This window comes from Pseudochaenichthys georgianus, unplaced genomic scaffold (genome assembly GCF_902827115.2).
Source record: "Pseudochaenichthys georgianus unplaced genomic scaffold, fPseGeo1.2 scaffold_445_arrow_ctg1, whole genome shotgun sequence".
NCBI lineage: Eukaryota > Metazoa > Chordata > Actinopteri > Perciformes > Channichthyidae > Pseudochaenichthys > Pseudochaenichthys georgianus.
The window spans coordinates 172,647-198,548 of record NW_027263010.1 but is presented as its reverse complement, the minus strand read 5'-3'; the positions used below and the strand labels follow the sequence as shown (position 1 = coordinate 198,548).

The window sequence follows — 25,902 nt, the reverse complement described above, 5'->3', positions numbered from 1 at the left end:
TTTGATAACGTTTCAATTAATTTCTGAATATTTCGTTAATAAATATTTCATGAGTAATATAGTTGTCTTTGTCACATTTTATTTGGCATTAGTAATAATTATGCACATGTACAGATATTTTACATGATATCAGTGATAACACGTGTTATAAGGGCTATTTTGCACAATAGGTGTGCCTTGAGATTTTTACTTGTCCTTTGGCGCCTTGGGCACAAACAGTTAGGGAACCACTGCTGTAGGGAACCTTCCTGATGGTGTGACAGATGTTTATGGGGTCTGTAGGGAACCTTCCTGATGGTGTGACAGATGTTTATGGGTTCTGTAGGGAACCTTCCTGATGGTGTGACAGATGTTTATGGGGTCTGTAGGGAACCTTCCTGTGGTGTGACAGATTTTATGGGTTCTGTAGGGAACCTTCCTGATGTGTAACAGATGTTTATGGGTTCCTGTAGGGAACCTTCCTGATGGTGTAACAGATGTTTATGGGTTCTGTAGGGAACCTTCCTGATGGTGTAACAGATGTTTATGGGTTCTGTAGGGAACCTTCCTGATGGTGTGACAGATGTTTATGGGTTCTGTAGGGAACCTTCCTGATGGTGTAACAGATGTTATGGGTTCTGTAGGGAACCTTCCTGATGGTGTAACAGATGTTTATGGGTTCTGTAGGGAACCTTCCTGATGGTGTGACAGATGTTTATGGGGTCTGTAGGGAACCTTCCTGATGGTGTAACAGATGTTTATGGGTTCTGTAGGGAACCTTCCTGATGGTGTAACAGATGTTTATGGGTTCTGTAGGGAACCTTCCTGATGGTGTAACAGATGTTTATGGGTTCTGTAGGGAACCTTCCTGATGGTGTAACAGATGTTTATGGGTTCTGTAGGGAACCTTCCTGATGGTGTAACAGATGTTTATGGGTTCTGTAGGGAACCTTCCTGATGGTGTAACAGATGTTTATGGGTTCTGTAGGGAACCTTCCTGATGGTGTAACAGATGTTTATGGGTTCTGTAGGGAACCTTCCTGATGGTGTAACAGATGTTTATGGGTTCTGTAGGGAACCTTCCTGATGGTGTAACAGATGTGTATGGGTTCTGTAGGGAACCTTCCTGATGGTGTGACAGATGTTTATGGGGTCTGTAGGGAACCTTCCTGATGGTGTAACAGATGTTTATGGGTTCTGTAGGGAACCTTCCTGATGGTGTAACAGATGTTTATGGGTTCTGTAGGGAACCTTCCTGATGGTGTAACGATGTTTATGGGGTCTGTAGGGGAACCTTCCTGATGGTGGTGACAGATGTTTATGGGTTCTGTAGGGAACCTTCCTGATGGTTGTACAGATGTTTATGGGGTCTGTAGGGAACCTTCCTGATGTGGTAACAGATGTTTATGGGTTCTGTAGGGAACCTTCCTGATGGTGTGACAGATGTTTATGGGTTCTGTAGGGAACCTTCCTGATGGTGTACAGATGTTTATGGGTTCTGTAGGGAACCTTCCTGATGGTGTAACAGATGTTTATGGGGTCTGTAGGGAACCTTCCTGATGGTGTGACAGATGTTTATGGGGTCTGTAGGGAACCTTCCTGATGGTGTAACAGATGTTTATGGGGTCTGTAGGGAACCTTCCTGATGGTGTAACAGATGTTTATAGGGTCTGTAGGGAACCTTCCTGATGGTGTAACAGATGTTTATGGGTTCTGTAGGGAACCTTCCTGATGGTGTGACAGATGTTTATGGGGTCTGTAGGGAACCTTCCTGATGGTGTGACAGATGTTTATGGGGTCTGTAGGGAACCTTCCTGATGGTGTAACAGATGTTTATGGGTTCTGTAGGGAACCTTCCTGATGGTGTGACAGATGTTTATGGGTTCTGTAGGGAACCTTCCTGATGGTGTAACAGATGTGTATGGGTTCTGTAGGGAACCTTCCTGATGGTGTAACAGATGTTTATGGGGTCTGTAGGGAACCTTCCTGATGGTGTAACAGATGTTTATGGGTTCTGTAGGGAACCTTCCTGATGGTGTAACAGATGTTTATGGGGTCTGTAGGGAACCTTCCTGATGGTGTGACAGATGTTTATGGGGTCTGTAGGGAACCTTCCTGATGGTGTGACAGATGTGTATGGGTTCTGTAGGGAACCTTCCTGATGGTGTAACAGATGTTTATGGGTTCTGTAGGGAACCTTCCTGATGGTGTGACAGATGTTTATGGGGTCTGTAGGGAACCTTCCTGATGGTGTAACAGATGTTTATGGGTTCTGTAGGGAACCTTCCTGATGGTGTGACAGATGTTTATGGGTTCTGTAGGGAACCTTCCTGATGGTGTGACAGATGTTTATGGGGTCTGTAGGGAACCTTCCTGATGGTGTAACAGATGTTTATGGGGTCTGTAGGGAACCTTCCTGATGGTGTAACAGATGTTTATGGGGTCTGTAGGGAACCTTCCTGATGGTGTAACAGATGTTTATGGGGTCTGTAGGGAACCTTCCTGATGGTGTAACAGATGTTTATGGGGTCTGTAGGGAACCTTCCTGATGGTGTAACAGATGTTTATGGGGTCTGTAGGGAACCTTCCTGATGGTGTGACAGATGTTTATGGGGTCTGTAGGCAACCTTCCTGATGGTGTGACAGATGTTTATGGGTTCTGTAGGGAACCTTCCTGATGGTGTAACAGATGTGTATGGGTTCTGTAGGCAACCTTCCTGATGGTGTGACAGATGTTTATGGGTTCTGTAGGCAACCTTCCTGATGGTGTAACAGATGTTTATGGGTTCTGTAGGGAACCTTCCTGATGGTGTAACAGATGTTTATGGTTCTGTAGGGAACCTTCCTGATGGTGTAACAGATGTTTATGTGTTCTGTAGGGAACCTTCCTGATGGTGTAACAGATGTTTATGGGTTCTGTAGGGAACCTTCCTGATGGTGTAACAGATGTTTATGGGTTCTGTAGGGAACCTTCCTGATGGTGTAACAGATGTTTATGGGTTCTGTAGGGAACCTTCCTGATGGTGTAACAGATGTTTATGGGTTCTGTAGGGAACCTTCCTGATGGTGTGACAGATGTTTATGGGTTCTGTAGGGAACCTTCCTGATGGTGTGACAGATGTTTATGGGTTCTGTAGGGAACCTTCCTGATGGTGTAACAGATGTTTATGGGGTCTGTAGGGAACCTTCCTGATGGTGTGACAGATGTTTATGGGTTCTGTAGGGAACCTTCCTGATGGTGTAACAGATGTTTATGGGGTCTGTAGGGAACCTTCCTGATGGTGTGACAGATGTTTATGGGTTCTGTAGGGAACCTTCCTGATGGTGTGACAGATGTTTATGGGTTCTGTAGGGAACCTTCCTGATGGTGTAACAGATGTTTATGGGTTCTGTAGGGAACCTTCCTGATGGTGTAACAGATGTTTATGGGGTCTGTAGGGAACCTTCCTGATGGTGTGACAGATGTTTATGGGGTCTGTAGGGAACCTTCCTGATGGTGTAACAGATGTTTATGGGGTCTGTAGGGAACCTTCCTGATGGTGTAACAGATGTTTATGGGGTCTGTAGGGAACCTTCCTGATGGTGTAACAGATGTTTATGGGGTCTGTAGGGAACCTTCCTGATGGTGTAACAGATGTTTATGGGGTCTGTAGGGAACCTTCCTGATGGTGTAACAGATGTGTATGGGTTCTGTAGGGAACCTTCCTGATGGTGTGACAGATGTTTATGGGTTCTGTAGGGAACCTTCCTGATGGTGTAACAGATGTTTATGGGTTCTGTAGGGAACCTTCCTGATGGTGTAACAAAGACGTAATAAAATCGAGGCTCTTTGACAGACCAGTGCTTTTATTTTAGAAAATCCTGTCGTGATTTATTACAATGAGCTGTGACATCACTTCCTGCCCTTTGTTCATCAGGTCTCTGATTGGCCCCCGGACTACCGATCATGGCAGTGATTGGCTACCTGACACAAAATAATAAACCATCGGCTGACAGGAAGGCAGCTCAAACAACAAGCATTCATTCGTTAGTGTGGCAAAATAAAATAACAATTAATTCATTCTTAACGAGGTCACTGTTAATCAACTCCCTTATAGACACAAAGCTCCTCCTCGTCTGGGGGGGGCTCTGTTAGTGGGGGGGGGGGCTTCAGGAATGTGAGGAAGCAGGAATCATTACGAGAGGGGGGGGGGGGCTTCAGGAATGTGAGGAAGCAGGAATCATTACGTGGGGAGGGGGGGCTTCAGGAATGTAAGGAAGCAGGAATCATTACGAGGGGAGGGGGGGCTTCAGGAATGTGAGGAAGCAGGAATCATTACGAGGGGAGGGGGGGCTTCAGGAATGTGAGGAAGCAGGAATCATTACGAGGGGGGGGGCTTCAGGAATGTGAGCAAGCATGAATCATTACGAGGGGAGGGGGGCTTCAGGAATGTGAGGAAGCAGGCATCATTACGAGGGGGGGGGGTTAGGGTTCAGCATGAGTTGAGCTCCTCCATGGTCTGGTCCAGTGTCGCCTGCAGCTCCATGTTGGCGTTCCTGGCTGCAGTCAAAGAGCCTGAAACAAAACCACACACACCAGTATTAATACATAACACACTCTCACACCAGTGTGAGTGAGTGTGACACACACACACACACACACACACACACACACACACACACACACACACACACACACACACACACACACACACACACACACACACACACACACACACACACACCACACACACACACACACACACACACACACACACACACACACACACACACACACACACACACACACACACACACACACACACACACACGACCCAGGAGAAACTGTCTCACCCTCCTGGCTGTCGATGGTTCGTTCCAGTCTGGAAACCGTTCGCTCTCCAGCCTCCGCTCTGCTCTCTGCCTGCAGGAGGTCAAAGGTAAACAGGAAGTCAGGTGAACAGGAGGTCAAAGGTAAACAGGAAGTCAGGTAAACAGGAGGTCAAAGGTAAACAGGAAGTCAGGTAAACAGGAAGTCAGGTAAACAGGAAGTCAGGTAAACAGGAAGTCAGGTAAACAGGAAGTCAGGTGAACAGGAAGTCAGGTAAACAGGAGGTCAGGTGAACAGGAAGTCAGGTGAGAAGGAAGTGTGTTGAGGGCTGCGTCTCACTTTGGTTAAATGGATTCCTTGCATCCCTCACTTGCGTCCCTCCCACCAGGGAAGCAAGGAGAGACGCAAGGAAACCACGAGAAGCAGGAAATGAGTTCTAAGAGCAATGGGACGACTTTCCTCCGGAGCGTCACGTGAAGCGACGTCCGTTTGTGATGACGCCGCACAGCTGATCGTCTGACAGCAGCTCTGTCCCCGTTGTTTCCACAAACACCCCCTCTGTTAGCACACATTTACTGACACTAACATTTGTATCGTCTGTTGTAGACCCAAATAAATAAAATAAGAACTCATTCTCAAAAAAGATAAACGCCATTCTTAAAATGTATAAACGAAAAAAGCGATCATGAAAATGTTTCAAATGAATAAAATGATTGTGTCCTCGTTGTTGTTCAGATAAATCTCATGTTTGAAACTAAATGAAACTTTAATTGAAACAGAACACGGTATGAACTGAGGAGCGAGTCCCGTGAGGTTCATGTGTTTTCTTCACTCCGCTGGGAAACTGCTCTCATGGCAAGAAGCATGAGATCATGCACTGCCTCGTCCAATCAGTGAGCGATACACAGTAAGGGGGCGGGGCGAGTGTCTGAGGATTTCATCGGAGGATGGTCTGGTGGTTCCTCGATTATAGCTCCTCGGTCCTCCGGCAGAAATAAGCGCCATGGGACGCTACTCAAGATGGCGCAGACAAATCAACTTCCGGTGAGACCGAGGAGCGAGGAAATGAAAATAACCGACCTGAGACGCAGCCGAGGTCTCACCTCCTTGAGTTTGTTGCTCAGGTTTCTGATCTCCTCCTCGTACCGGTCCTCCTTCAGAGAATACTGAAGGAGAGAGAGCCAATCAGAAGACAGTTCATACCCGTTTGGCTTTAGCCAATCAGAGGACAGTTCAGACTCTACCTTCTCAGCCTGGGCCTCCAGAGACTTTGAGGAGCTGCAGACGGTCTTCAGCTCCTCCTCCAGGTGCCGACTCTTACTGCAGGGCACACACACATGCACATAAATATATACACACACACACACACATAAATATATACACACACATATAATTATGTATATATATATATATATATATATATATACACACACATATAATTATATATATAGTGGGGCAAAAAAGTATTTAGTCAGCCACCAATTGTGCAAGTTCTCCCACTTAAAAAGATGAGGCCTGTAATTTTCATCCTAGGTTCACTTCAACTATGAGAGACAGGACGGGGAAAGAATCCAGGAAATCAGAAGCCACGTTTCATCTTCAATGCCCTTGCTGATGGAAGGAGGTTGTCACTCAATCTCTCGATCCATGGCCCCATTCATCCTTTCCTTCACACGAATCAGTCGTCCTGGTCCCTTTGCAGAAAGCCCCACAGCATGATGGTCCCACCCCCATGTTTCACAGCAGGTGTTCTTTGGACTCAGCATTCTTTCTCCTCCAAACACGTCTCGTTGAGTTTTTACCAAAAGGTTCTATTGTGGTTTCATCTGACCTTCTCCCAATCCTCTTCTGGATCCTCTAAATGCTCTAGCAGACTTCAGACGGGCCTGGACATGTACTGGCTGAAGCAGGGGACACGTCTGGCACTGCAGGGTTTGAGTCCCTGGCGGCGTAGTGTGTTACTGATGGTAGCCTTTGTTACTTTGGTCCCAGCTCTCTGCAGGTCATGGACTCGGTCCCCCGTGTGGTTCTGGATCTCTGCTCACCGGTCTTGTGATCACTTTGACCCCACGGGGTGAGATCTTGCGTGGAGCCCCAGATCGAGGGAGATTATCAGGGGTCTTGAATGTCTTCCATTTTCTAATAATTGCTCCCACAGTTGATTTCTTCACACCGAGCTGCTTACCTATTGCAGATGCAGTCTTCCCAGCCTGGTGCAGGTCTACCGTGTTGTTTCTGGTGTCCTTTGACAGCTCTCTGGTCTCGGCCATAGTGGAGTTTGGAGTGTGACTGTTTGAGGTCGTGGACAGGTGTCTTTTCTACTGATAACGAGTTCAAACAGGTGCCATTAGTACAGTTAACGAGTGGAGGACAGAGGAGGCTCTGAGAGGAGAAGGTACAGGTCTGTGAGAGCCAGACATCTTGTTTGTTTGGAGGAGACCAAATACTTATTTTACCAATTCATTCATTACAAATCCTACAAAGTGACTTCCTGGATTCTTTTCCCCCATCCTGTCTCAGAGTTGAAGTGTACATGGATGAACATTACAGGCCTCTCTCGTCTTTTTAAGTGGGAGAACTTGCACAACTGGTGGCTGACTAAATACTTTTTTGCCCCACTGTGTGTGTATATATATATATATATATATATATATACACACAAACACACAGGTGTATATATATATATATGTGTGTGTATATATATATTGTGTACTTTTACCTCTCTCCCTGCTCAGCTCGGTACTCAGCTCGCTCCAGATCTCCTTCCACCATCCCCAGTTTACGGAACACCTGTCAATCAAACACAACGGCACACACTACAGTATACACCTGTCAATCAAACACAACGGCACACACTACAGTATACACCTGTCAATCAAACACAACGTCACACACTACAGTATACACCTGTCAATCAAACACAACGTCACACACACTACAGTATACACCTGTTAATCAAACACAACGTCACACACTACAGTATACACCTGTCAATCAAACACAACGTCACACACACTACAGTATACACCTGTCAATCAAACACAACGTCACACACTACAGTATACACCTGTCAATCAAACACAACATCACACACACTACAGTATACACCTGTCAATCAAACACAACGTCACACACTACAGTATACACCTGTCAATCAAACACAACGTCACACACTACAGTATACACCTGTCAATCAAACACAACATCACACACACTACAGTATACACCTGTCAATCAAACACAACGTCACACACTACAGTATACACCTGTCAATCAAACACAACGTCACACACACTACAGTATACACCTGTCAATCAAACACAACGTCACACACACTACAGTATACACCTGTCAATCAAACACAACGTCACACACTACAGTATACACCTGTCAATCAAACACAACGTCACACACTACAGTATACACCTGTCAATCAAACACAACGTCACACACACTACAGTATACACCTGTCAATCAAACACAACGTCACACACTACAGTATACACCTGTCAATCAAACACAACGTCACACACTACAGTATACACCTGTCAATCAAACACAACGTCACACACTACAGTATACACCTGTCAATCAAACACAACGTCACACACTACAGTATACACCTGTCAATCAAACACAACGTCACACACTACAGTATACACCTGTCAATCAAACACAACGTCACACACACTACAGTATACACCTGTCAATCAAACACAACGTCACACACTACAGTATACACCTGTCAATCAAACACAACGTCACACACTACAGTATACACCTGTCAATCAAACACAACGTCACACACTACAGTATACACCTATCAATCAAACACAACGTCACACACTACAGTATACACCTGTCAATCAAACACAACGTCACACACTACAGTATACACCTGTCAATCAAACACAACGTCACACACTACAGTATACACCTGTCAATCAAACAACGTCACACACTACAGTATACACCTGTCAATCAAACACAACGTCACACACACTACCGTATACACCTGTCAATCAAACACAACGTCACACACTACAGTATACACCTGTCAATCAAACAACGTCACACACTACAGTATACACCTGTCAATCAAACACAACGTCACACACTACAGTATACACCTGTCAATCAAACACAACGTCACACACACTACAGTATACACCTGTCAATCAAACACAATGGGAGTTTCTCAATGTGGAGTACGCTTGCTTGGTAGCACATGTCTTCCGAGCGTCTTGCTTCAGAAGCGAGGCAAGAATCCTTCCTGGTATTCGGAAACGAAGAGTGGAACAGGCGAGCAAGTGTGCAGGTGTGCGTCACCTGAGAGGCCCCTCTTACATCTTCCGCCACAGATTTGGGGAAAATGGTCCGTGCGCAAAGCATTGTGGGAATTTTAAGACCGCAGAGTCTACACATGTGCAGCCTCGAAATTTCTCCAAACGAAGTACGCCGGGCTCGGTAGAATTCCAAGTATGATGGACATTGGAACAGTCCTTCGGCGGCACTCGATGACGTAGCATGCTTGAAATAGTGGCTCTGGAGCAGCTTTACTCGACAGTGAGACACACCCAATGTCACACACTACAGTGTGTGTATTAGTACCTTCTTGTACTTGTATATATGGTGTGTATTAGTATGTGTGTATTAGTACCTTCTTGTACTTGTATATCTGGTGTGTATTAGTATGTGTGTATTAGTACCTTCTTGTACTTGTATATATGGTGTGTATTAGTATATGTGTATTAGTACCTCCTGGTACTTGTATATCTGGTGTGTGTATTAGTATGTGTGTATTAGTACCTCCTGGTACTTGTATATATATATATGTGTGTATTAGTATGTGTGTATTAGTACCTCCTGGTACTTGTATATATGTGTGTATTAGTATGTGTGCATTAGTACCTCCTGGTACTTGTATATATGTGTGTATTAGTATGTGTGCATTAGTACCTCCTGGTACTTGTATATATGTGTGTATTAGTATGTGTGTATTAGTACCTCCTGTATCGTCTGATGTTATAAACTACAGGCCTGTCTCTCTCCTCCCGTTCCTGTCTTTAGACACCTCTCCTGCTCTCTCCATCAGAACAACCTTCTGGATCCGCACCAGTCTGGTTTCAAGGCAGGTCACTCCACAGAAACTGCCCTCCTTGCCGTCTCTGAGGAACTGCACACGGCTAAAGCAGCCTCCCTCTCCTCTGTCCTCATCCTGTTGGACCTGTCTGCTGCATTCGACACGGTGAACCATCAGATCCTCCTTCGCTCTCCAAGAACTTGGAGTTTCAGGCTCTGCACTTTCCCTCCTCACCTCATACCTCAAAGACCGCACCTACAGGGTCACTTGGAGAGGGTCCGAGTCCGACCCTTGTCAATTAACTACAGGGGTCCCTCAGGGCTCTGTTCTTGGTCCCCTCCTCTTCTCCCTGTACACAAACTCGCTCGGATCTGTCATTAGCCCGCATGGTTTTTCATACCACTGCTACGCTGACGACACCCAACGAATCCTGTCCTTCCCCCGCTCAGAGACCCAGGTCGTCGCACGCATCTCTGCTCGTCTAGCTGACATCCCCTCAAGCTCAACCTTGACAAGACTGAAGTGCTTTTCCTTCCGGGAAAAGATTGTCCCTCTCTTGACCTAACAATCAACATCGGCACCTCTGTTGTTTCCCCGACTCAGACTGCAAGGAATCTGGGTGTGACCATAGACTGTATATATAAATGGATGTAGGGTCCGTGACGTCACCCATAGGATTCTGCAGAGTTGCCGAGAAGCCCTTAGTAGGCGGAGTCGGCCACTAACAGCTCGACAGTGACGCCGATTTTAACTCCAGCCTGCTCCAAATAAGGGCAAAGAGGCGGAGCTGAGGCAGGACAGGGCAGGACTTGCTGACAACGGACATGAAATTCCAGACCTAGCTCAGGCAAGAAGCTAAGCTAATATGCTCCCAGTATTAAGCTAACAACCCAGCTTGCAGTCACTGCTACTCGTTCCAGGCATATTCTGAAGCCAGTGTCGGGCTTTCTTCAATAATGACTTGCTGCACACTATCCCCTACTTAACATATGAACAGGTTATACAGTATATGGTTTGCACCCGTAAATAACATCTAATTGGTACACAAACATATAAGAACAATTGTGGCGTACATAATTCCTTTGGCTGCCACTACCACATTACCTCCCTGCGAACAGCCCGCCGCAGTTATAGCTCCGAAGACCTATAGCTCTCCCGGCCGGAGCTCTGTCCAACCCGTTAGCATGATTAGCAGGTGCATGTTTTAGCTTAGCTTGTTAAACAGCGAATTAGCCGCGGTTGGTAGAGCTATGGCTCCGGCAGTCAGTAGACCTACCGACTGCCGGAGCTATAACGGCCACCGAAGCCATAGCTCTACCGACTGCCGGAGCCATAGCTCTACCGACCGCGGCTAATTCGCTGTTTAACGAGCCAAGATAGACAAATACAGCTGCTAATCAATGCTAACGGGTTGGACATATATATATGTAACCCACTCAAATAATGCAGTGAGTTTTAGACCCTGTAATAAACAGCAGCTCCCACTTGGGCAGTGCTGGGGCAGCAGAGTCTGCATATGAGGGAGGAGAGGAAGAGCAGGCCAGGTGTGGTTGTTAATGAGGCTCAAAGAGTGGCAGCTGAGTGTGTAAGAGTGTGGGCAGTGTTCAAATTGTTTGATGATGTGCTTTTTTGATGCTGCGGGGAACCAGGAACTAGCAGAACTGACGGAAGTTTTTGGAGCTGCAGTTTTTGTCTTTTCCTCACCAGAAAAAGGATTTTAAAGGACTATACTCACCAGAAAAAGGATTCTAAAGGATTCTACTCACCAGAAAAAGGATTCTAAAGGATTCTACTCACCAGAAAAAGGATTCTACTCACCAGAAAAAGGATTCTAAAGGATTCTACTCACCAGAAAAAGGATTCTAAAGGATTCTACTCACCAGAAAAAGGATTCTAAAGGATTCTACTCACCAGAAAAAGGATTCTACTCACCAGAAAAAGGATTCTAAAGGATTCTACTCACCAGAAAAAGGATTCTAAAGGATTCTACTCACCAGAAAAAGGATTCTAAAGGATTCTACTCACCAGAAAAATGATTCTAAAGGATTCTACTCACCAGAAAAATGATTCTAAAGGATTCTACTCACCAGAAAAAGGATTTTAAAGGACTATACTCACCAGAAAAAGGACTATACTCACCAGAAAAAGGATTCTAAAGGACTATACTCACCAGAAAAAGGATTCTAAAGGATTCTACTCACCAGAAAAAGGATTCTAAAAGGATTCTACTCACCAGAAAAAGGATTCTAAAGGATTCTACTCACCAGAAAAAGGATTCTAAAGGATTCTACTCACCAGAAAAAGGATTCTAAAGGATTCTACTCACCAGAAAAAGGATTCTACTCACCAGAAAAAGGATTCTAAAGGATTCTACTCACCAGAAAAAGGATTCTAAAGGATTCTACTCACCAGAAAAAGGATTCTAAAGGATTCTACTCACCAGAAAAAGGATTCTAAAGGATTCTACTCACCAGAAAAAGGATTCTAAAGGATTCTACTCACCAGAAAAAGGATTCTACTCACCAGAAAAAAGGACTGATGGTCATTGGATTACCAGAGAGAGAGAGAGAGAAACTACAGACTACCCGGGTTCGATTATTGTTGTTGTGTCCATGATAGCAGACAGATTGGGTTTCACTGGGGTGGATGAGGGGTTTGTGAAAGTGTTGTATGAATGTTTAATAAAATGTCGGCTATATTAATTTGAAATAGTTTTTTCTATTTATATAATCTTCTACTCCTCATTGAAAGCAACCTAGTACATAGGAGTGTTACATATATATATATAAAATATTACAATTATACTCACCGAAAAAAGTGCAAAAGAGACTTCTTGGAATGTCGGTTAGTACAATCAACCGCACAAGACATTTTAATTGTCTTATACTTAACGGAATCCACGGACACGTCCGTTGGGTCAGGTTCGGTAAATACAACTAGCAAAGCCTACAGAGCTGACAAATTGCTGTTAGCCGACAGTGAGGTTCGTACCTGTCACTCAAAGTGACCACGCCCTAATTTATGCATAACTTTAAGACTGAATATTAATTAAACAGATGAGTTGAGAAAAAATTCACTCCAGGATCCATAGACAGGAAGGGGGAATCTAACTATACTGAGAATAAAATGTTTTGAAACCACGATGTAAACATGTTTATTTCTACTGTAAATTTGGGCATTTTAACATTGGGGTCTATGGAAATGTCTCCCTTCTGCAGACTGCTCCTACTGGCCACTAGATGAACTGCAGTTTGAGGCACTTCCTGATTCGCACCCCGGAAGTGGCCCAGAGTTTGCCGCTTGGGTGTGATCCTAGATAACAACCTGTCCTTCACTGCAAACATCGCTGCTCCAACCCGCTGCTGCAGATACACGCTCTCCACCATCAGGAGGACGCGTCCCCAGCTGACCCAGAGAGCCACGCAGGTTCTGGTCCAGGCTCTCGTCACCTCACTAGACTACTGCACCCCCTCCTGGCTGGTCTGCCTGCATGTGCCATCCGACCTCTCTCACCCAGAATGCAGCGGCTCGTCTGGTCTTCAACCTTCCTGAATGTTCCCACACCACGCCGCTCCTCCGCTCCCTCCACTGGCTTCCGGTAACTGCTAGAATCCACTTCAAGACCCTGGTGCTTGCGTACCATGCTGCGAATGGATCTGGCCCTTCCTACATCCAGGACATGGTTAAACCGTGCACCCCAGCACGTGCACTCCGCTCTGCATCAGCCAGACGACTCGCTGCACCCTCGCTGCGAGGGGGACCCAAGTTCCATCAGCAGGAACACGTGGGTTTGCTGTCCTGGCTCCAAGATGGTGGAACGAGCTCCCATTGACATCAGGACAGCAGAAAGCTCACACACCTTCCAGACTGAAACTCATCTCTCTCGACTCCACCTCGAGGATAGAACTACTAACAAAGCACTTATATACTAACAAAGGACTGGCTCCTCTAAAGCCAGCTGAGCAGCACTTGAAATATTTGGCTCTATGAAACCTGATGTACTTTATGATTCTGTTTTCTTCAAGGCTGTGTCTTCCTGGTGGAACGCACTTATTGTGAGTCGCTCTGGATAAAAGCCTCAGCTAAATGTGATGTAATGTAAATTAGTATGTGTGTATTAGTACCTCCTCGTACTTGTATATATATATATATATATGTGTGTATTAGTACTTCCTCGTACTTGTATTTCTGGTGTGTATTAGTACCTCCTCGTACTTGTATTTCTGGTGTGTATTAGTACCTCCTCGTACTTGTATTTCTGGTGTGTATTAGTACCTCCTCGTACTTGTATTTCTGGTGTGCATTAGTATGTGTGTGTATTAGTACCTCCTCGTACTTGCGGTCCGCCTCCTCAGCGATCTGTTTAGCTTCTCTCAGCTGAACCTCCAGAAACTCCATCTTCTCCTCATCCTTCAGAGCCCGGTTCTCTATCACCTTCATCCCTCTGAAGAGAGACAGACAGGTATAGAGAGACAGACAGGTGAGGGACAGGTGAGAGACAGACAGGTACAGAGAGACGGACAGGTGAGAGACGGACAGGTTCAGAGACAGACAGGTGAGAGAGAGACAGGTGAGAGACGGACAGGTACAGAGAGAGAGACAGGTGAGAGACAGACAGGTACAGAGAGAGAGACAGACAGGTACAGAGAGACAGATATGTGAGGGACAGACAGGTACAGAGAGAGAGACAGGTGAGGGACAGGTGAGAGACAGACAGGTACAGAGAGACAGACAGGTGAGGGACAGGTGAGAGACAGACAGGTACAGAGAGACAGACAGGTGAGGGACAGGTGAGAGACGGACAGGTGAGAGACGGACAGGTACAGAGAGAGACAGGTGAGAGAGAGACAGGTGAGAGACGGACAGGTACAGAGAGAGAGAGACAGGTGAGAGACAGACAGGTACAGAGAGAGAGAGACAGACAGATACAGAGAGACAGACATGTGAGGGACAGACAGGTACAGAGAGAGAGACAGGTGAGAGACAGACAGGTACAGAGAGACAGATAGGTGAGGGACAGACAGGTGAGAGAGACAGACAGCTACAGAGAGACAGACAGGTACAGAGAGACAGACAGGTGTCTCACCTCTCGCTCTCGTCAGCGGTCTTCTCCGTCTCCTCAAGTTTCCTCAGAGTCGTCTCCAGTCTCTCCTGAACTCTCTCCAGGTCCTCCTCTCCCAGAACCAGCTTCCTGCTGAGGGAGGACACCTCCTCCTGGAACTACACACACACATACGTTACCTGAGCTGCTCGACTTTAGTGTGTGAGAGTGTGAGTGTGAGTGTGAGTGTGTGTGTGTGTTGGGAGCTGCACCCTGGAACAAATGGCCCTCTTTCAGCAAACCACACAAGGAAGAACTGGCTATTCAAAATGGGGACTTTTGGAAAACACACTTTGAAACCCTGAACAGTGCCTGACACTGAATTCAGCCCAGAATGATCTCTTCAACAAACTACACAATCTAGAATCAGTCGTTAAAGACAACCAGAACCTTTAGACCAGGGGTCGGCAACAGGCGGACCGCGGTCTATAATCTATACATTAATAGGGGATTTCAATTTTGACGGGGCGATTCTATTTTAACCGCCGCCGACAGGGGGCGAAAGAGAGGAGTGAGCAATAACAGGGAGAGAAACACAGAAGAAGAGAGGAGAGAGAGATACAGGGAGAGAAACACAGAAGAAGAGAGGAGTGAGCAATACAGAGAGAGAAACACAGAAGAAGAGAGGAGAGAGAGATACAGAGAGAGAAACACAGAAGAAGAGAGGAGAGAGAGAAACAGAGAGAGAAACACAGAAGAAGAGAGGAGAGAGAGAAACACAGAAGAAGAGAGGAGTGAGCAATACAAGGAGAGAAACACAGAAGAAGAGAGGCGAGAGAGATAGAGAAACACAGAAGAAGAGAGGAGAGAGAGATAGAGAGAGAGAAACACAGAAGAAGAGAGGAGAGAGAGATACAGAGAGAGAAACACAGAAGAAGAGAGGAGAGAGAGATACAGAGAGAGAAACACAGAAGAAGAGAGGAGAGAGAGAAACACAGAAGAAGAGAGGAGAGAGAGATACAGGGAGAGAAACACAGAAGAAGAGAGGCGAGAGAGAGAAACACAGAAGAAGAGAGGAGAGAGAGAGATACAGAGAGAGAAACACAGAAGAAGAGAGGAGAGAGAGATAGAGAGAGAAACACAGAAGAAGAGAGGAGAGAGAGATACAGAGAGAGAAACACAGAAGAAGAGAGGAGAGAGAGATACAGAGAGAGAAACACAGAAGAAGAGAGGAGAGAGAGATACATATATTGTTCTATAATCGTCTGAAACTGTTAAGTCAGACCTGGGCCCCGACAGTTCATCTGGAACCCTTCTGTCAGACCTGGGCCCCGACAGTTCATCTGGAACCCTTCTGTCAGACCTGGGCCCTGACAGTTCATCTGGAACCCTTCTGTCAGACCTGGGCCCTGACAGTTCATCTGGAACCCTTCTGTCAGACCTGGGCCCTGACAGTTCATCTGGAACCCTTCTGTCAGACCTGGGCCCTGACAGTTCATCTGGAACCCTTCTGTCAGACCTGGGCCCGGACAGTTCATCTGGAACCCTTCTGTCAGACCTGGGCCCTGACAGTTCATCTGGAACCCTTCTGTCAGACCTGGGCCCGGACAGTTCATCTGGAACCCTTCTGTCAGACCTGGGCCCTGACAGTTCATCTGGAACCCTTCTGTCAGACCTGGGCCCTGACAGTTCATCTGGAACCCTTCTGTCAGACCTGGGCCCTGACAGTTCATCTGGAACCCTTCTGTCAGACCTGGGCCCTGACAGTTCATCTGGAACCCTTCTGTCAGACCTGGGCCCCGACAGTTCATCTGGAACCCTTCTGTCAGACCTGGGCCCCGACAGTTCATCTGGAACCCTTCTGTCAGACCTGGGCCCTGACAGTTCATCTGGAACCCATCCTGTCAGACCTGGCCCTGACAGCTTCATCTGGAACCCTTCTGTCAGACCTGGGCCCTGACAGTTCATCTGGAACCCTTCTGTCAGACCTGGGCCCCTGACAGTTCATCTGGAACCCTTCTGTCAGACCTGGGCCCTGACAGTTCATCTGGAACCCTTCTGTCAGACCTGGGCCCTGACAGTTCATCTGGAACCCTTCTGTCAGACCTGGGCCCTGACAGTTCATCTGGAACCCTTCTGTCAGACCTGGGCCCGGACAGTTCATCTGGAACCCTTCTGTCAGACCTGGGCCCCGGACAGTTCATCTGGAACCCTTCTGTCAGACCTGGGCCCTGACAGTTCATCTGGAACCCTTCTGTCAGACCTGGGCCCCGACAGTTCATCTGGAACCCTTCTGTCAGACCTGGGCCCTGACAGTTCATCTGGAACCCTTCTGTCAGACCTGGGCCCTGACAGTTCATCTGGAACCCTTCTGTCAGACCTGGGCCCTGACAGTTCATCTGGAACCCTTCTGTCAGACCTGGGCCCCTGACAGTTCATCTGGAACCCTTCTGTCAGACCTGGGCCCTGACAGTTCATCTGGAACCCTTCTGTCAGACCTGGGCCCTGACAGTTCATCTGGAACCCTTCTGTCAGACCTGGGCCCTGACAGTTCATCTGGAACCCTTCTGTCAGACCTGGACCCTGACAGTTCATCTGGAACCCTTCTGTCAGACCTGGGCCCTGACAGTTCATCTGGAACCCTTCTGTCAGACCTGGGCCCTGACAGTTCATCTGGAACCCTTCTGTCAGACCTGGACCCTGACAGTTCATCTGGAACCCTTCTGTCAGACCTGGGCCCTGACAGTTCATCTGGAACCCTTCTGTCAGACCTGGGACCCTGACAGTTCATCTGGAACCCTTCTGTCAGACCTGGGCCCCTGACAGTTCATCTGGAACCCTTCTGTCAGACCTGGGCCCTGACAGTTCATCTGGAACCCTTCTGTCAGACCTGGGCCCTGACAGTTCATCTGGAACCCTTCTGTCAGACCTGGGCCCTGACAGTTCATCTGGAACCCTTCTGTCAGACCTGGGCCCTGACAGTTCATCTGGAACCCTTCTGTCAGACCTGGGCCCCTGACAGTTCATCTGGAACCCTTCTGTCAGACCTGGGCCCGACAGTTCATCTGGAACCCTTCTGTCAGACCTGGGCCCTGACAGTTCATCTGGAACCCTTCTGTCAGACCTGGGCCCCTGACAGTTCATCTGGAACCCTTCTGTCAGACCTGGGCCCCTGACAGTTCATCTGGAACCCTTCTGTCAGACCTGGGCCCTGACAGTTCATCTGGAACCCTTCTGTCAGACCTGGGCCCCTGACAGTTCATCTGGAACCCTTCTGTCAGACCTGGGCCCCTGACAGTTCATCTGGAACCCTTCTGTCAGACCTGGGCCCGACAGTTCATCTGGAACCCTTCTGTCAGACCTGGGACCCTGACAGTTCATCTGGAACCCTTCTGTCAGACCTGGGGCCCTGACAGTTCATCTGGAACCCTTCTGTCTGACCTGGGCCCTGACAGTTCATCTGGAACCCTTCTGTCAGACCTGGGCCCTGACAGTTCATCTGGAACCCTTCTGTCAGACCTGGACCCTGACAGTTCATCTGGAACCCTTCTGTCAGACCTGGACCCTGACAGTTCATCTGGAACCCTTCTGTCTGAGTTTCAAACATCAGCCGCTCAGAGTCGCTGATGAGCTGCTGACGGAACTCTGCTGCACCATTATTATTATTGAAACATGACCGCTAAGTTTCACATTTGTCCGGTAAGAAAAAATCCTAGGGGCAACCCTGGTGTGTGTGTGTGTGTGTGTGTGTGTGTGTGTACCTCCTCCCTGCTCCTCCTCTCTCTCTCCCCCTCTTTCTGTAGTTTAGCTGCTCGATCGTCCGCCTCCTCTGCCTGCTCCTGCAGGACTTTGATCTTCTTCTTCACGGCCTCGATGCTGTTCAGTCCTCCACTCGTCATCTTCTTCTTCTTCTACTGCGGGAGCAGTGAACACCACCATGACAATATACACACACAAATATGTATATATTTTGATATACTTTATTAATCCCCGTGGGGAAATTGTTTCTCTGCATTTGACCCATCCTAGTGTTAGGAGCAGTGGGCAGCCATTTTGAACAGCGCCCGGGGAGCAGTGTAGGGAACGGTGCCTTGCTCAGGGACACCTCGGTAGCACTTGGTCTTGCCGGGACTTGAACTGGTGACCTTCCAATTGCCAAGCCAAGTCCCTATCGACTTCGCCACCACCGCCCCAATACATACAATACACATCGATACAGGAAGTCATTTCTGCCCTGCTGCAATGACTCTGTTCAGCAGACTCTCTGCCCCCCAGCTTGGAATAAAACCACACTGTACATTTTACATTCATATCATCGGTTCTATATTTAATATTCCATCTGTCATATATACCTTTATTTATTTTAATTTGTGTGGTGCAACGCAATCATTTCCCACATTGAGATCAATAAAGTACTTCTTATCTTATCTCTATATACACTGAACAAAAATATAAACGCAACACTTTTGTTTTTGCTCCCATCTTTCATGAGATGAACTCAAAGATCTAAAACATTTTCTAAAAACACAAAATAACCATTTCTCTCAAATATTGTTCACAAATCTGAAACAATCTGTGACAGTGAGCACTTCTCCTTTGCCGAGACAATCCATCCCACCTCCCAGGTGTGGCATATCAAGATGCTGATTAGACAGCATGGTTATTGCACAGGTGTGCCTTAGGCTGGCCACAATAAAAGGCCACTCTGAAACGTGCAGTTTTGCTTTATTGGGGGGTCTGGGGGGGTCTGGAAACCAGTCAGTATCTGGTGTGACCACCATTTGCCTCACGCAGTGCAACACATCTCCGTGGCATAGAGTTGATCAGGTTGGTGATTGTGGCCTGTGGAATGTTGGTCCACTCGTTCTATCTCGGCAAAGGAGAAGTGCTCACTATCACACATTTCTTTCAAATTTGTGAACAATATTTGAGCGAAATGGTTGTTTTGTGTATATATATTTTTTATTTTATTTATTCTGCTAAAATCATACAAAAACAAAAACGTATAATTCATACACACAAATGAACAAAATTAGTAGAAGCGGGAGGGATGAAGCATAGCGTATGGGGAGTAGCCCTCCCGTGCATCATCAATATAATAATGGCAAATAGAAAATGTTTCAGATCTTTGAGTTCATCTCATGACAAATGGGAACAAAAACAAAAGTGTTGCATTTATATTTTTGTTCAGTGTATGTTTGTGGTGTCATTAATCAAATTGAATTACGTGATCAGTTAAATTATTAAAATGAACTGAAATAGTATTGTTGTTTTTGTTGTTGTTGTTATAAGGAGGCCAGCGACAGAAATAAACTCTCAAGTTTAACGTCTCAAAAACGTTTAAATGGGAATACAAATATAATTATTATGTTTAAGAAACCACTGCTACCCTTTTTAAACAAATAGAATTACATAACCTAGATTTAGTCAATAAAACGTAATATATGTATGTACTAAATGTGCTTTACATGTAGGCTACTTTAGTATTGTCTTTAAGTACATGTACTACAAAAGTACATGTACTTCGTTACTTTACTGCTGTGTTTATTTTTCCTCAGTGTTGTTGTCATTATCCGGTTAGCTCCTGATGCTAACAGTGGACACCGCCCCGGTTCAGCCTGTTAGCATCAGCAGACAGAGTGAGGGAGCAGTGTGTAGCTGTGTGTAGCAGTGTGTAGCAGTGTATCACACAGTTACACTTTCTGAGTGTACCTGAGAGACTCACCTGTCTGAGTCTGAAGGAGAAACAGCTGATCCTCCTGACAGCAGCTAGCCGTTAGCAGCAGCTAGCCGTTAGCAGCAGCTCTACAAACAGGGTGAGGGTGAGACAGCTCTGGGTGTGTGGTACTCCTGGTTCTGGTTCTGTTCTGGTTCTGGTTCTGGTTCTGGTCCCTCTCCTCAAACAGCTCCAGAACACGTCTCCTTCTCCTTCGTCTTCTTCTGATGTATGACTTATTCTTCTTCTTTTTCTTCTTATATTGGTAGGAGTAGGGTGCATGCTGCCCCCTACTGAGATGGAGTGTGTCACATCACGACTGATATTTCCTCACATTCAAAATCAAATAAAAGCGATATGAAATCAAGCCCTTTGCACCTGCCGTTGTTGATCTCATTTCCTATGATCTGTTGCATTGGAGGAGCGTGCAGGGGTCCATACGCGGCTCTGCTGTGCGCGCGGCCAGAACCCTTCATCTGGAATGACCTCCAGTTTGTTTTACTTCGCATATTGACTGGCTAATGTGCCATTTTATTTGTGTTTTACAGCTGTATTTGTCTGCCTTTCATGTCTGTGTTTTATATGTTGTAACTTTGTACATACTGCCCTTCTTGGCCAGGTCACTCTTGGAAAAGAGATTTTAATCTCAATGAGTTTTTTACCTGGTTAAATAAAGGAAATATATATATATATTCCCTCCCTGGACCCTTCTTCTTCTTCTTCTTCTTCTTCTTCTTCTTCTTCTTCTTCTTCTTCTTCTTCTTCTTCTTCTTCTTCTTCTTCTTCTTCTTCTTCTTCTTCTTCTACGTCCTATCAGAGCCTGTTCAGCAGGATGCCTAGACCTCACATCCTAAGTAACTAGCAGAGTAACTAGTTACTTTCAGCAGGAGGAACTCAGAGCAGGTGAGGGATCACCTTTCTCTAAGTAACTAGCAGAGTAACTAGTTACTTTTCAGCAGGAGGAACTCAGAGCAGTGAGGGATCACCTTTCTCTAAAGTAACTAACAGAGTAACTAGTTACTTTCAGCAGGAGGAACTCAGAGCAGAGAGGGATCACCTTTCTCTAAAGTAACTAGCAGAGTAACTAGTTACTTTCAGCAGGAGGAACTCAGAGCAGAGAGGGATCACCTTTCTCTAAAGTAACTAGCAGAGTAACTAGTTACTTTCAGCAGGAGGAACTCAGCGCAGAGAGGGATCACCTTTCTCTAGAGTAACTAGCAGAGTAACTAGTTACTTTCAGCAGGAGGAACTCAGCGCAGAGAGGGATCACCTTTCTCTAAAGTAACTAGCAGAGTAACTAGTTACTTTCAGCAGGAGGAACTCAGCGCAGTGAGGGATCACCTTTCTCTAAAGTAACTAGCAGAGTAACTAGTTACTTTCAGCAGGAGGAACTCAGAGCAGAGAGGGATCACCTTTCTCTAAAGTAACTAGCAGAGTAACTAGTTACTTTCAGCAGGAGGAACTCAGCGCAGAGAGGGATCACCTTTCTCGAAAGTAACTAGCAGAGTAACTAGTTACTTTCAGCAGGAGGAACTCAGAGCAGAGAGGGATCACCTTTCTCTAAAGTAACTAGCAGAGTAACTAGTTACTTTCAGCAGGAGTAACTAAATAGAGTGAGGGATTATTAGTAACTCTCTCTTGATATCTTCTCCCTGAACTCTTATCCAATCGGTGAGACATAACTAATCTCTCCTCGTTTCATTGGTTCTCCTGATTCTGCGGTGATGAGTGAGTCTAATTGCTCTGTAATGATTTCTGTCCACCTCTGACTTGATACTCGGACAGACTTTTGAGTAAATGATAAACCCTACCCATTGTGTGGTTGCTGCACGTATCACTACGCCCGGGTTAGACCCCCCACAGAGCTGCAGAGAGCAGATATGGGCCGGTTACTCTGTGCGTTGTGATGAGGTCAGGAAACGTGTTTCTTTTAGAGATATAGAACTGAAACTATAAAATGACCCTTATCATCCTGTGAAATAAATAAAGCTTTCAGACGTTGCTAAAAATACCCTTCAATAAATATAAAAAGCACATCGGCTATTTTAATGTAATTATGACTATTTGTGTACTAGTGTTAAATCCTTTTTCTGAACTCAATTAAAGATTTTAAAATGTCATAAAATCAAAATACATACATTATCCAAAGTAAGAAAAACATGTGAATTTTAAGAATATATTATTTAGTGAAAGTGTACGGGGAAATAAAGACATCATAGTTTGATCCAGCTGATTTATAACAGAGAATAAATCACAACTTTACAGTTTATACAGTACACACTCCAGCTCTGTAAACGCATTATAAAAGAGTAAAAGCACTCAAATAAAAAAGACTTTGGACACAAACATATAAACCAAGGATTCAGGTTTAACCTTCATTTTTCATTCTGTACATTTCCATGATCTAATGGACATTAAATATTTCAGCATAATAACTTCATGAGAATAAACAGCCTCCATGTCTCATCTGGTCAGACCTGATCAATAGAAACCTGATCAGACCTGATCAATAGAAACCTGGTCAGACCTGGTCAAACCTGTTCAATAGAAACCTGGTCAGACCTGATCAATAGAAACATGGTCAGACCTGATCAATAGAAACCTGGTCAGACCTTGTCAAACCTATTCAATAGAAACCTGGTCAGACCTGATCAATAGAAACCTGGTCAGACCTTGTCAAACCTGTTCAATAGAAACCTGGTCAGACCTGATCAATAGAAACCTGGTCAGACCTGGTCAAACCTGTTCAATAGAAACCTGGTCAGACCTGATCAATAGAACCTGGTCAGACCTGATCAATAGAAACCTGGTCAAACCAGTTCAATAGAAACCTGGTCAGACCTGATCAATAGAAACCTGGTCAGACCGGGTCAAACCTGTTCAATAGAAACCTGGTCAGACCTGATCAATAGAACATGGTCAGACCTGGTCAAACCTGATCAAAAGAACCTGGTCAGACCTGATCAATAGAAACCTGGTCAGACCCGATCAATAAAAACACCAGGTTTACACGCTAACATGCTAACATGCTAACCCCCCCCCCCCTTTTAAACTAGGGCTGGATCCACAGAGAATAATTTATTTACACTAAGGTTTTAATATCTCACGGTTTTACATTACTGATCCATGTCGGCGATGAGGAACTGAGACGACTGGTTGTTGGAATCATTCATTCAGTCATTGAGTCATTCATTCATTGAGTCATTGAGTCATTCAGTCATTGAGTCATTCAGTCATTGAGTCATTGAGTCATTCAGTCATTCAGTCATTGAGTCATTGAGTCATTCAGTCATTTAGTCAATCATTCATTCAGTCATTGAGTCATTCAGTCATCGAGTCATTCAGTCATTGAGTCATTCAGTCATTCACTCATTGAGTCATTCAGTCATTGAGTCATTCAGACATTGAGTCATTCAGTCATGACTCATTCAGTCATTGAGTCATTCAGTCATTGAGTCATTCAGTCATTGAGTCATCCAGACATTGAGTCATCCAGACATTGAGTCATTGAGTCATCCAGACATTGAGTCATTCAGTCATGCAGTCATTGAGTTATTCAGTCATTGAGTCATTCAGTCATTGAGTCATTCAGTCATTGAGTCATTCAGACATTGAATCATTCAGTCATTCAGTCATTGAGTCATCCAGACATTGAGTCATTCAGTCATTGAGTCATTCAGTCATTCAGACATTGAATCATTCAGTCATTGAGTCATCCAGACATTGAGTCATTCAGACATTGAGTCATTCAGACATTGAGTCATTCAGTCATTCAGACATTGAATCATTCAGTCATTGAGTCATCCAGACATTGAGTCATTCAGTCATTGAGTCATTCAGACATTGAGTCATTCAGACATTGAGTCATTCAGTCATTCAGACATTGAGTCATTCAGTCATTCAGTCATTCAGACATTGAGTCATTCAGTCATTGAGTCATTCAGACATTGAGTCATTCAGACATTGAGTCATTCAGTCATTCAGTCATTGAGTCATTCAGACATTGAGTCATTCAGACATTGAGTCATCCAGACATTGAGTCATCCAGACATTGAGTCATCCAGACATTCAGTCATTGAGTCATTCAGTATTGAGTCATTCAGTCATTGAGTCATGCAGTCATTGAGTCATCCAGACATTCAGTCATTGAGTCATCCAGACATTGAGTCATTCAGTCATTGAGTCATTGATTCATGCAGTCATTGAGTCATTCAGTAATTGAGTCATCCAGACATTGAAGTCATGCAGTCATTGAGTCATTCAGACATTGAGTCATTCAGTCATGCAGTCATTGAGTCATTGACTCATTCAGTCATGACTCATTCAATAATTGAGTCATCCAGACATTGAGTCATGCAGTCATTGAGTCATTCAGACATTGAGTCATTCAGTCATTGATTCATTCAGACAATAAGTCATTGAGTCATTGAGTCATTCAGACATTGAATTATTCAGTCATTGAGTCATTCAGACATTCAGTCATTGAGTCATTCAGACAATGAGTCATTGAGTCATTCAGTCATTGAGTCATGCAGTCATTGAGTCATTCAGACATTGAGTCATTCAGTCATTGAGTCATTCAGACAATGAGTCATTGAGTCATTGAGTCATTCAGTCATGACTCATTCAGTCATTGAGTCATTCAGACATTGAGTCATTGAGTCATTCAGACATTGAGTCATTGAGTCATTCAGACATTGAGTCATTGAGTCATTCAGTCATTGAGTCATTGAGTCATTCAGACATTGAGTCATTGAGTCATTCAGACATTGAGTCATGCAGTCATTGAGTCATTGAGTTATTCAGTCATTGAGTCATTCAGTCATTGAGTTATTCAGTCATTGAGTTATATACTCCAAGGAGAGGCGGGCTTATGACGGGAGGCGGGGCTTATGGTGGTAGGCGGGGCTTATGGTCCTCGATGATCACGTGATCTTGGTTGAGGGTGGAGCCGTTCTCCACGGAGCATTGGGGGACGGATGGTGCTGGATCCAGCTGCTGTTAGCTCTGCAGGTTAGCATTAGCTGCTAGCCCTCAGTTTATTTCTGTAAACCTTTGTAAACATTTCTACAGGTACAAAATGTTTTTGGTCCCAGAATGACGTTAAACTACTTTAATATAAATACATTTACACGCTTTGTTTACAGCACCTTATAACGTCAACACTGGAGATGCTGACATCCAAAGGCATTTGGGTAATGTAGTGTGGTGGTCTCACAATGTAAACCCCGCCCCCTCCAGCAATGTGGGCGGGGCTCCAGCTGGATACTTCC

General features: G+C 45.4%; 1 protein-coding gene and 1 long non-coding RNA gene across 3 annotated transcripts; both read right to left on the bottom strand.

Annotated features, from left to right (window-relative positions):
* Window positions 1-3,807: 3,807 nt before the first annotated feature.
* LOC117442594 (tropomyosin alpha-4 chain-like) lies at window positions 3,808-20,928 on the bottom strand. 2 transcript variants are annotated; one of them, XM_034078566.2, is made up of 9 exons: window positions 20,639-20,928; window positions 18,675-18,824; window positions 14,959-15,092; window positions 14,199-14,316; window positions 7,509-7,579; window positions 6,034-6,109; window positions 5,893-5,955; window positions 4,813-4,882; window positions 3,808-4,534 (listed from the first exon to the last, which is right to left on the bottom strand). In XM_034078566.2, exons 2-9 carry the CDS (start codon window positions 18,810-18,812, stop codon window positions 4,452-4,454), a joined length of 753 nt encoding a protein of 250 aa, XP_033934457.1. In that variant the 5' UTR covers window positions 18,813-18,824; window positions 20,639-20,928; the 3' UTR covers window positions 3,808-4,451. The 2 variants fall into 2 exon arrangements, with proteins under 2 accessions (XP_033934457.1, XP_033934456.1); XM_034078565.2 differs by having other exon boundaries at window positions 18,675-18,827; window positions 20,639-20,926.
* A 1,920-nt stretch (window positions 20,929-22,848) lies between these two features.
* Window positions 22,849-25,887, bottom strand: LOC117442602 (uncharacterized). Its single transcript, XR_004551535.2, has 2 exons — window positions 23,589-25,887; window positions 22,849-23,530 (listed from the first exon to the last, which is right to left on the bottom strand). It is a non-coding gene; the product is annotated as an uncharacterized lncRNA (long non-coding RNA).
* Between the last annotated feature and the right edge of the window lie 15 nt (window positions 25,888-25,902).

What these genes read in the sequence shown, in the direction of transcription:
- LOC117442594 (XM_034078566.2), bottom strand. Translation starts at nt 18,812, where the DNA reads ATGACGAGTGGAGGACTGAACAGCATCGAGGCCGTGAAGAAGAAGATC. An exon ending in CGAGCTGAGCAGGGAGAGAG is followed by an intron (nt 6,110 to 7,508) that starts GTAAAAGTACAC and finishes TGTGCCCTGCAG; the next exon opens with TAAGAGTCGGCACCTGGAGG. An exon ending in TGAGCAACAAACTCAAGGAG is followed by an intron (nt 4,883 to 5,892) that starts GTGAGACCTCGG and finishes GACCTCCTGCAG; the next exon opens with GCAGAGAGCAGAGCGGAGGC.